Below are 12,674 nucleotides of genomic sequence, written 5' to 3'. Positions count from 1 at the left end.
TATATAAATAGTTTTTATTTTAAATATATAAAATATAAAATATTAATAATATATTAATAATATGTCGATGAACCTATCACTTTTATTTCTTTACATATCTTTTGACGCTTAAAAAAGGCAAAATGAAAATGAAGAATAAATTGATTTGATATCGCTGTCATAATCTCCCAATGCAGCATTAAGTAAAATATCAAAGTCGTTCTTACCTACCGGCTAGATGAGATCAATATTTAAAGATTTTATTATATACAAGAATCAAATCCTCTTCAACTTATATAATCTATTGCGAATGACTGATTGACTGAAAATTTTATAAACCACGTTATATATCTATCTTTTGGTAAAAATCAGATCATCTTGCTTATCGATATTTTGGTAGCAAGTCACTTTCTTTTTGGCGAAAAAGAATGCTTAGCAACTTGAACTTCGAATTGAATTGAAATAAATTAATTACATAAAATATATAGTATAAAACAATTTAATTGCTATATTTTGTAATCTTAATGAGCACGAAAATTTTTTACTTCTCGCATTGAGCACAAAAAGTCAATATTGCTATTGCAAAGATTAGGAAAACAAATTGATCGTTGATATATATATATATATATTGCTGATGGCATAATAATTATATATGCTTAAAATGTTTCTCTCATACTTATACTATATAAACTTTCTTTTTTTTACACAATTTATAAAAAAAAATTATAAAAAGAATATATCATATTCAAATTTTTATTTTTTAAAAATATTATATTAAAACGTATTATTTATCTATTTAAGGTATCATATTCTCCACTTATTTATGGTCAATTACAATATTAATCTGTAAAGTTAAATATTATTAGCTTACTTTCACAATACAAACAAAGATAATATAGCGGGAGGTGGATCGTCTATTTAGATAATTCAAAATTTTATATCTTCGAGATGTGTTTTTCTATGGATTTGGATTTTTAAATAATAAAACTTGAATTTGAATAATTGTTTTATATAATATAAATAGAAGTTGATATGACATTTTAAATGTAAATAAATTTGTAATATAATATAAAAAAATAATAATTATTTGATTTAATATTTTTAAAAAAAAAAATGAATAGTAAAAATACGTGATACAATATGTATAATAACAGGGAATTTTATAAAAAAATAAAAATAAAATAACAATTAAAAGATTAAGAAAAATCCTACAGTGAACGGGTTATCTTCAATAATAATAAGTTTCTAGTCTACGAATGTCAATAAATATTTATTTTCATCAGTTTTTAAATAAATTGATTATAGTTACCGACATGTACTTAATAATCAATTCTTCATTATATTAACTACTTTTCTAATTAGACTCAAATTTTAGCAACGCTACAAAAAATTTACTAGTCTGACCGCATTTCGAACTAGAAGAAGCTAATTCGATTTTAACAATTACCTACGCGAAACTTTTTAAAATTGATTCCATAATTTTTTAAAATTTTTTTATCTCCTTGTTGGGATTTGAACTAAATTAAAACGGAATTAAGTTCAATTTAGTTTAGCAAATAATTTTTAATTTAATTGAAATATCCGCTGAAATACACAACTAAACTTAAGATTATAGGACATTGAAGTGTAAAATTACAAAATATTTATCAACCAATAAAATATCAATAATCGGAACGAGCCTAATCTCACCATGTTCAAGTGGCAATAATACATGACAAATTTATCATATAGCATATGCATCTCGATGTTACATCCAAGTGAAGCCCATCCTTATCTCTCAAACACTTCTGCAAGGGTGTGTTCGTTTGTAGGATTTGTTAAAATTCTACTATTCATCCAAAATTTTTCTCCCAAAAATATCAAATCAAATACATATTTTTTATTTTTTATATTATACTAAAAATCAATTTTACATTCAAAACATCACATCAACACCTATTTATATCACATCATACAACTATTCAAATTCAAAATTTTTACTATTCAAATCCCAATCCAAAATCTAAACCCCCAACAAACACATTTCTTGTTTCCCAACATTGGTACAAAAAACACATCACCCAATCTTTTCTATCCAATAAATAATCTTTTTATAAATTATTATTTTTTTCGTCTCAAAATTATAGTTTTATTTGAGTTGGACACGAAATTTACAAAATATTGATATTATATTGATAGTTAGTAAAAAGTATGAGTAAAAAATTTCTTTGCCCTTGTGAATATATTAGTGTAAAAAAACAGTAACATTTGTGTAATAATAATGAAAAAGTAGAGATAATTTTATGGTGATACGAATATTTATAGAAATTAGACTATTATTTTGGGACAGACAAAATGGTAAATAAGACTGTTGTATTGTGACGAATAAAATATTTTTTTTTCAGTTTAACAATTTTTTTTTTTAAAAAAATAGTTTTACTATTGATACAAGAATAGCAGTATAATTTATTATTTAAATAAATATTAAAACTTAAATTTACATACAAATAAATCATATTAAAGTGCGTCTATTGGTCAAATATTTTTTCTAAATTTATACTTTTTTTTATTGTAATTTACTTGTAAGATTTACAAGTAAATATATACACTAATTAATCAATATTAATTATATTATTTTAAGTTTTATTTTGAATAGTAAAATTTTAAATTGAAATAATATTTTGATACGATATAAATATATAATGATGTGATATTTTGAATGTAAAATTAAAGTTTAGCATAATATAATAAACAAAATATAAAAGTTTGTTTGTTTAGTGAAATAGTTTGAAAAAAAATAAATTATGTAAGGTATAAAATTTTTATATAAATAATGACTATGTATCATATATATATATATTTTTAAGAAATATATTTTTGAAAACAAATATAATTTTTAGTAAAAAAATATTGAAACCTAAAATAATAAAATCAAATTCAAAATCTTACCTCCCATCAAAAGAAAAAAAAAATTCAAAATCTTACATATAAACAGTAATGTAATATTTAATGATATTTTTTAAAATAATATCAACATCAATACTCTATCCGCGATCTGGACGATTCCTTGGTAGATGCAAAATCATGTTTACCGTTTGAGAAATAATAATATGTGTATTTATTTGTGATATTTGGGCTTGACAATTAGCTGATAGCTGTTAGCCGATTCAATTAGGTGATAAATGTTAGTTGATTCAATTAGCTGGTTTGACTAGCTGATTCGATTAGCGGTTTGTATTAAAATATTTGGTAAAACAACTGTTTGATATTAACTGTTTATATGTAAAATGACAATTGAGGATATTTCTATTTTATTTTTGCTTTTAATATATTCAATTATATTCTTTTAAGTTTAGAATGTTTAAAATTGTTTGTTATTAGTTATTGAAAATTGTAAAAGTGTTATAAAAGTATTTATTTTTATTACAGTTAGATTTTAAAAATAATATATATTTATTAAAATATATAAATACTTTTTTCTATTGAAAATAATGTAAAATATAAAATAATAAATTTTTCGTGTATATATTTATTATGTTAATTATTGATTAGTTCATTATATTTATAATTTTCAATAAATTTAATTTATTTAATTTATTTTTAGTATAAAATTTATATAATATAATTTAAATATAAAAATAAATTATTAATTTTTATAATTTTTATTTTATGTTGATTTTAATAAATTTATATATAAAACTATAATATAATAAAATATTCTAATATAATTAATAAATAATCAAAATATGTTTGTTGTGTAAAATGCATAATAAATTTTTAAGGGCATATAAGGAATAAAAATATTTTTACAGAAAAAGCTATTTCAAAACGATGGGTAAGTTAGCTTTTCAGAAATTAGTTTTTTAGTTCCAAAAAGTTAATTTACCAAACACCTAAATTAGCTTTTGGACCGGTCAAACAGCTAAAAGCTGTTCATTAAGCTAAAAGCTCTTCAAAAAGCTATTTGCCAAACACCCTCTTGATTTTCGATTTTACTATTTTAATTTTTTTTTTCTAAAAATATCAAATAAAACACATATATTTTCAATTTATTATAGTATCCTAATTTTAAATTTTACATTCAAAATATCATATCAATACATATTTATATCACATTAAACAACTATTTTAATTAAAAATTTTACTATTTAAAACTAAAAATTAAAAATCAAAATCTTACAAGTAAAAACCAAAATAATAATATATTTAAATTATATTCCTTCCGTCCGCATCTAAAGTCACATTTACCTTCTGGCGTCATTATATTTAATATTAAAAATATCCTTATATTTGTATATATATATATTTTTTTACAAATATCATTCTATTAATATTATAAAAACTAATTAAAATATTTTTACAATTTTTATTAATTTATACTACTTTTTTATTATAATAAATAATATTCAATTGATCATATGAAAATAAAAAAGGTAAATGAGATATTTTAGGTATGAATTGAATGATGTAAAAATATAGTTATACAGAGCTGGGCCATTTTGGGCCACTCTGGGCCAGAGTCACTTCACTCCACGCCCCACGCGCCCACCATTTTCATGTTCATGGCTTCTACACACCTGTCTGTCTGGTTGTCTGTCTACTGCTTCTACCGCCTGTATTCTGGGTTTTCGCCAAACTTATTATCTGCCGAAGGTTTAACAGGAGACATATCGATCCCTTGACAACCTGATCGCACCGCCGGGATTCGGAGATTGCCCATATCTATGCGGTTTTGAATTGAGGTTGGTCGATTGTAAATTTTGGATAAGTTCATATCATTTTGTGTTTACGTGGGGCAAGTATCTATGGGGTGTTTGGGTTTTCACTGTTGAAATTAAGGATTTGCGTGATGGTGGATAGGAGATTTTTGGGAAGGGAGTGTAACAAAGAAACCCTAAATCCAGCATCTTGAAGCTATGTTGAAGCTTTGTATACGGTATAACATCTTCGAAATCCCTACTTAGGATTGCTTAAGAAAAATTCAAACTCTGGCCTAGTACATTGATCGATTTCCTCATAGTGATGGATTTAAGCTTTAACTTTGGTATTTGATGGATTGCTTGTTATGCATTTCGGTTCATTTGGAAATTTAGGCTAAAATAAAAATTCAAGAGTTTCTCTTAAGCCTTTGATGATTAAAAGCTAATTAAACTACTTCAACTTGGTGATTATAATGGCATCTTGAATTCAGGTTAAGAAGTTTCTGCTCAATGTTTTAGTACAACTCAAAGCTGTTGTGACAAAACAAGTAGAACACCCGAGTTGATTTATTTGGTAATTCATGTTACATAAAACTATCTTTAGATTAACTAGATTGCACTTCTTTATGGATGCATGTAATTGTGGCGTCATTTTCCTTTTCTTGCAGCTGCTAATGTGATTTGGTTGGCTTGCTGATCAGTATAGTTGTCATCTATGGAAGGTTCCATGGAAGGCAACGGCCTGCCGGCGCTGGGCCGGGTGAAACTTGTAGATTTGATACCTTCTGAAGGTCTTCCTTCAGATTCGTACAAATTATCGGTTTCAACTTTATCACAGTCACTGGAGAACTTTTCAGCTGCCATCATCCAATTTCCGGCAAATGATGGGGCTCTTTTGAGGTCATGCCTCGAGTCAAGTCTTCTCTACTTTCAAAGTAAACCATCTTTCCCTTCTGCTGAAAGCATTCAGCCTAATGATTCTCGTGAGTGGTGCAAGACATCAGGATACCGTGCAGACCCTCAAGTGTTGCAAGAAACATATGACTATAGACCTGGACTTACTCCCACAGAACCAGGTAATGAAATTGAAATTCCTCCAGCCGGTTTGTCCGACATATATGCTCTACTTGGGAAGGCCTCGAGGGACATATTGGATGCCATCAGCTTCTACTTGAATCTCCGTAGCTCAGCTTTCACGGAAGTGCTTGATAATGTTCCTCTGAGAAGCCGGGAAATATCTTCATCGGTTTTGTCTGTTTGCTGCAATGGAAGGCCTTCATTTCAGGGGGTGCAGCATCATAATTTGACTAGTCATGAAGATGGGCAGTCAGTTATGTTCTCAGATCATGATCATCAGGTTGATAGAACTCTATTAACTCTTATCAAGTCGGACAAGGCAGGTTTGTATATAAGAGATGTTCGTGGTCATTGGTTTCTTGTGGATGCTGATCTTGGTCCTCAAGAAGCAATTGTATATCCTGGACTTGCTTTATACCAGGCAACGGCTGGTTATATAAATCCTGCGATGCTCCGAACAGATATGAGTAATCTCCAGAGTTCTATGTATGGCCGCTGTTCTCTAGCATTCAAACTCATGCCTAAATCCATGACCAGCCTTAGTTGTACCGAGATGAGAGCTGCTGGGCATGGAGTTGAAGCTCAATTCCAGCTTCCTGTACCAGTTGATGACTTCATGCAGAGATCCACTGATCAGGTTCTTAATCGCAACAATTTTGCGACTTTCAGTTTCCCCCTAGGCCAAGAAGGTAATAGGCCTTCATTTACTCCATCATTTGACTAATTTATTTTGGTGTGAGCTATGTCTTTGATGTCATTTGGAAGCATTTTGTTATGACAGTCTCTTTTCGGAATAAAGTGATTGACTTATTTAGATGTAAAAATCCACTTTTTCCTAGTGCTTTGGACAAGGGGATGTGGCATCTAATTTGTATTTTCTTCCCTTTGTGTCGAGGTGTGTCTAAATACCTTGTAATGTGTTTCCAGAGAACTGGAAAAAATCGTCATCTCCTCGAATAAATCCCCCTTAATAAGTATTAATATCCCTTGGATCAAAATATACAATAACTGAAATTGAGTATCCCTGTGAAATGATGTAAAAAAACTCATATTTATGCTATTAAAAGTACAACTAGTTTTGAAGGAACAAGACTGGTACTCTACTGACATGAAATTTAAGTCATGAAGTCATACTGCATGTTTTTTTAATATTAAGAGCAGCGCGGTTTGACTTCTGATCAATATATATATATATATGTATAATACATATGTTGTTAAACAGCTATACTTAATGCTATATTTGCTTTGTCCATGTATTGAAAGTATTTGTACACACTTGCTTACATAAAAAAATTACACCATATGAGTGATCAAGGACAGTCAACATTGCACATAAGTAACAACTGCGAACATAGGAGCCGAAAAATTGTAGAGTTTAGTAAGAAAGGATTCTTTTTTATTTTTAATTTTCTTTTCTCCTTAATGGAGTTATGATGACATAGCTTGTGTTTTCATTTTACTACAGACAGATTCAGCATGACCTTTTCCCCCTAAAACAATTGTCAACAAGATATGGTCAAATTTTATAAAATTTGCTATTATTTGATATGAATACATAATTCCAGTTGAAGTCTTGTGGAAAGTACAACTTGCTTGCTGTGTACTGGTATGATAATTGATAACATGTTGCAATTTAACAAACACAAGGGGCATTACTGTAACTCTGGCATACCTTGTGGTTCACTTTGCTTACGCATTTGGTTATTTTGTCGCATGTTCAACTTTTTCCACTCATGTTTATAAAAGGCATTTTAATAACTAAGCGGCCATATTTCATTATGTCTATGCCGGTCTCCTTTTATATATTTGAGCCTCACTCTGAGATGTGTTCTAATAAAGGGAATATAAGTTGATAACCCCTGTTAGCTCTGTGTTAGATGCCTCACTCTGAGATGTGTTCTATAATAAGGGGAATATAAGTTGATAACCCCTGTTGGCTCTGTGTTAGATCTGTTTTTTAACAAGCTTTTAAAGGTTTGTAGTCATGGTGATACTCGGTAAAATCGAGGCTCACGAGAAAATGCTTTAAATACTTGACTACATAGCACTTGGGTTACCAAATGGTAAAATTGTTCCTTCTTCAATCCAAGTTTGGAAACATTATATAAACCTTATTTTCATAAATGGGTTCATTTTATGTTTTGATGTGCACAAACATGGTTATTATAGATCGATCAAATTTTATGTTCTATTCGCTGCAACCCAAGTAATATTTCTTATCATTATGGTTGTTTCTTTGGGTAATGATTTTATGACAAGCCTTAAGTTGATTGCTGATATAGGATCTTTAAAGCCAATCATGCGGAGGAAGAAGAATAATTTGAGATGTAAACCTCTTCCACCTTCGAAAAGGCTGCGGCTCGAGGCACAAAGAGTCCTCAAAGAGAGGGTCCAGGATATCGCCGATAAAAAAGGCATTAAATTGAGATTTTGTACGTTGAAGGAGTGTGAGAATCACATCCATTCGCTTGATAGTCCATGTGCGAATATACGGATGGAGATTGGATGGCCGCCAGGAGTTCCATTTGTTCACCCACATGATCTTCCTAACAAGGCAAAGATTGGATTCCTTGAAACCTATGAACCTGGATGGTCTGAGACCAACGATATTGAGTAAGTTCTTATGAAATTTTTCGTAAATGTCAATTTTCGACCGATTCTCATCTGCATTTTTGAGTGCCCTTTACTTATGGTCTTAAAACCTTGATCGACATAATGTCAAATTTATTTTCAGCTCAATGATGCTTTTTATTTATTTTATTCATTTTCTATTTTGGCACGATATCTGGAGCAGTTAATTGCCATATTCGTCCCTGCTAGGTGTGTTTATGTATTTATATGTGTTTTGAAGTTAAATGCCATGTCGGGTTTTTATTATTGCACTGCCTGCATTTCATGATATTGTTCTTCTGTTTGCGATTTTTGCAGGCATCTCGGCTCGTAGTTTCCATGGCTAACCTTGGCAACACTGCATTGAAACCGGGAATTGACGGTTTTGCCTACAAAACTTGTGAGCTTTTTGAAGTTTCAGAGTAGATTGTATAGATGGTCGGCCATTTTGCTCTTTTATATTGCTGTTTAGCTGCTCAAAAAAGAAATATATATACATATATATACATACAGTTGATCTCTCCCTTTGTAATGCAACTTATAACTTCATCTATATTAAAAGTGAACCGTGTATATATATATAATACTAACAGATCTGCAGAAAGTTGTAATTATTTAGGCAGACACATATTTGACAGCTATTCTGGGTGTAGTTTTGGTTACTTTTTACATTTTATGGTAAAAAAAGTATAAAAGTATTATAAATTTTCACTATAATACTAGAAAAAGAAAATGGAAATATTTTTAGGTGACATATAGAAAAGAGAAGTACAAATTTATGTGATAGAGTGAGTACTTAGTAGCAGGGTTTGCCGTCGTGAATTGTTGTCGCAGATCAGTCTTCACGGCAATATTGAGTATTCTGTAATATTGTATGATCAATTATTATATGTTGGTAATTCATATGTAATACTGTATTTGGATTATAATTTCATATTGCTGATTGATAATATATTTGTTATTTGTATATATACGGATATGGGTGGTTTTGTTTGAGGGTTTGGATTTTAGATTGTCTAGTAAAAAATTTAAATTGAAATAGTTGTATTATATTCATATGATGGTAAAATTGATTTTTAGTATAATATAAAAAATGAAAATTAGGTTTTATTAATTTGATATTTTTGAGAAAATTTTTTGGTATGAATAGTGTAAATCCCTTCTCTATCTATATCAACATCTATATCTATATATATTGAAACCTATTTTGGATCGAATTAGGGTAAACAAGAGGAAAATAGGAAGAGGAAGAAAAAGAACATGTCTACCAAAAACTAGCAAAGGTGATAGGCTTGTTTTTGTTTTTCTATTATTATTATTATTATTATTATTATTATTATTCTTATGGTAACTATAACCTAAAAAAATGACAATCCACTGTATATGAAGTACACCCCAGCCTTTAAGTATATTATTTTTATCTTACATAAATTATTTATATTTTTCATTTTTTGTCAGATTTATATAATTTATCGTTTTTAAATATAATTATATATTTTAATCGTATTTTAAATTTTATAATTTATAATTTTAATTATAGTATTACTATAATATATCTTTATTATATCGTAATTATTTTTAATAATATATTTTTAATTAGTTACGAATTATCTTTTACCTAAATTTTCATATCTATAGACAATTTATAATATATATATACACACGTGGTGGATGTATTTATTTTGGAGTTTAATTTAAATTTTGTACTTTTTTCGTCTGTGTTTAAGGTTTTATTTTTCTTTTGCATCATTGTATTTAATATTAAAATTATCATTATATTTGTATAAGATTTTGTACATATGTCATTATAATAGTATTGTGAGTCACTAGTAGAAGTATTTTTGTTATTTTTTCATAAAAAAAAAAATAATAATAAATAAGTCCCTTCAAATAGATAGTATTATATAACTGTCAGCCAAACTTTTATCAAATAATATAATTATTTTTTTATCATATAATATTATACTCCTTAACTTCATCAAAGTTATACCGAGTATATATATATATACATCGACACATACTTGTGTGCTCGTGTAATTTGAAGTAAGAAAGAGAAAATTATGGGTAGGGTTTTACTGGATGCAGAATCTATAGCTGCCAGGAGTCATGAAGAGGGAGACGACACGTCCTTGCCGATGATGCTGATGCTTCTTGCCATGTCTGCATTTTTCATTTCGATCATTTTCACCTGTGCAACGCATGGCAGCTTCAACCGCAAGAAGAAAAAGACACCATATGTCGGCTGCGGTTGCGGTGGTGGCGGATGCGGCGACGGCGACGGCGGCGGCTGTGGTGGTGGTAGTGGCGGCGGCTGTGGGGGAGGCGGAGCTTCATGTTAATTAAGGTCTGATTAAGTGATATGATTCCAAGAGCTAATGTTAATGTGTTCGTTAAAAAAAGAATTAGTTTTCATGTGTTTGTCTAAGGTAGTCTTACTGGATTATTAATATATTTTATATAACTATGTATTAATCTCTCGCTCCCACATATTTTGCTTCTTTTTTTTTTTTTTTTCTTTTTTAAATATGATGAAGTACTTTAATCATATTTGAATTTGAGTGATGAAGCTAATTTAATTTAGTTATTTAATATCAATTTTTCGTAAAGTTCAACAATTTGAGACATAATGGGTGTGTTTGCCCGTGAGTTTGGATTTTTGAATAATAAAAAGTTGAATTTGAATAGTTGGTTGATGTGATATAAATAGATATTGATGTGATGTTTTAAATGTAATACTCCCTTCGTCCCAGAACTAAATATCCATTTCCTTTTTGCACGTAATTTTAGAAATATTAGTATTATATTGGGATATAGTATGAATAAAGTAGAAATGACTAAAATAACCTTAGTATGTGTGATATAAAGGTAACGACATTTGTGTAATATATTGTAAATTGTAAGGGGACGTTTGGTACAGATAATGGAATTGCAAAGAAACGACAGTAGAGAATAGAATTGGAGAGAAATGGAATTGAGTAGAGAACGAGAATTAATTCTCTTGTTTGATACAACAGATAATTTATTTGAGAAATCTAAAAAAAATGCAGATATATGAATGAGCAAACAAAAATAAATGATTAACCCGATAAAAAAAGAGTTTTAACGAATGAGAATTCATGAAAAATATTTTTGGTAAATTTTTTTTAAAAAAAATTATAAATTATGTACGATATTTTTTAAGATTACATTTTAGTACAATTTCTTAAAATATCGTAAAAATTAAATTAAATTTGTTTTTTGTAAAATTAAAATAATATAATTTTTAAAAAATTATAAAAATTAAATAGTACAAAAAAAAATTAATAAAAAAACATATACTACAACATCATTTCTCTCAATTTCTCTGCATATGGGAGAGAAATGAAAACAGAGAAATGGAAATGATTTATTTCTCATATTCCATTTCTTGACTCAAATAAACAAGAGAAATGATATAATTTCCATTTCTCTGTACCAAACACAACCTAAGGGTAAGGGTAAGGGTATTTGTTACGTTAGTAGATAGTACAGTTACTAAAAAAAATTAAATGGATACTTTGTTACGAGACAGAGGGAGTATAATATAAAAAAAATAAAATTGTTTGATACGATATTTTTTTTAAAAAAAAATCTCAATAATAAAAATCCGTCATAAAAAAAAAAAAAAAAAAAAAAAAAAAAAAAAAAAACTGACCTGCCAAAACAATTGTAGCTCAAACTATTTAAATAAAAATAAAATTCAAACTTAATCTTAAACTTAAACTAAAGCCAAACAAACTATTTTCCCCTAAAATAGTCTAGATCGAATAGGACAATAAACACAATCATGTTTGAAGAAGATTGCGGTGGATCCAACTCAATCTCCTACATTGTCTTTTGTCATCCAACAAAATTGTATTTAAGTCAACACCATATTTGAGATCAAAATTAATTAATTTTATTTTGGATGAGATTAAAATTAGTCGAATATTTTTTGTGGAGATTAATCATTTTGCTTTGAATTTATGCATTTTTTTGCTAAATTATTTTATAAAAAATAAAAAAAATTAAATAGATATAAATAAATTTATTTATCAAAAATATAAATAAATCCCATTTAATTTTTTAATAGTTCAAATTTAAATATATATATATATATATATAGTGTAAGATTTATAATTTATTTAAGATGTATTTGATTTAAGAAATTCTAGTTTGAGCTTCGTATTAATGTAATATGTGATGAGCTATTTTGTGAATAAAAAATATACTCCTTTGTTATTACTTTTATTTTTTTACTAAGTAATTATACATTATTACTAAAATATTATTAACTTAATACGTATAATTACTTTGTATTTTCACTTATTA

General features: G+C 27.9%; 1 protein-coding gene across 9 annotated transcripts; it reads left to right on the top strand.

Annotated features, from left to right (window-relative positions):
• The first annotated feature begins 4,529 nt into the window (after positions 1-4,529).
• On the top strand, positions 4,530-9,007 carry LOC127265804 (uncharacterized). 9 transcript variants are annotated; one of them, XM_051295804.1, is made up of 6 exons: positions 4,530-4,700; positions 4,822-4,894; positions 5,150-5,232; positions 5,327-6,424; positions 8,018-8,348; positions 8,664-9,007. In XM_051295804.1, the coding sequence occupies exons 4-6, from the start codon at positions 5,374-5,376 to the stop codon at positions 8,677-8,679; spliced, it is 1,398 nt and encodes a 465-aa protein (XP_051151761.1). In that variant the 5' UTR covers positions 4,530-4,700; positions 4,822-4,894; positions 5,150-5,232; positions 5,327-5,373; the 3' UTR covers positions 8,680-9,007. The 9 variants fall into 9 exon arrangements, with proteins under 9 accessions (XP_051151761.1, XP_051151758.1, XP_051151760.1 ...); XM_051295801.1 differs by having other exon boundaries at positions 4,819-4,894; XM_051295803.1 differs by having other exon boundaries at positions 4,798-4,894.
• Positions 9,008-12,674: the final 3,667 nt, after the last annotated feature.

The sequence above is a fragment of the Andrographis paniculata genome, unplaced genomic scaffold (genome assembly GCF_009805555.1).
Source record: "Andrographis paniculata isolate CXL003 unplaced genomic scaffold, ASM980555v1 Contig74END, whole genome shotgun sequence".
In the NCBI taxonomy this organism is placed as follows: Eukaryota; Viridiplantae; Streptophyta; class Magnoliopsida; order Lamiales; family Acanthaceae; genus Andrographis; species Andrographis paniculata.
The sequence above is the reverse complement of the archived record's forward strand: the minus strand, read 5'-3'. Positions and strand labels throughout refer to the sequence as shown.

Excerpts from the sequence above, each read along its gene's own strand:
- LOC127265804 (XM_051295809.1), top strand. The coding sequence starts at position 5,374 with ATGGAAGGTTCCATGGAAGGCAACGGCCTGCCGGCGCTGGGCCGGGTG. Across the intron at positions 6,425-8,017 it reads TTTCCCCCTAGGCCAAGAAG|GATCTTTAAAGCCAATCATG; the intron begins GTAATAGGCCTT and ends TTGCTGATATAG.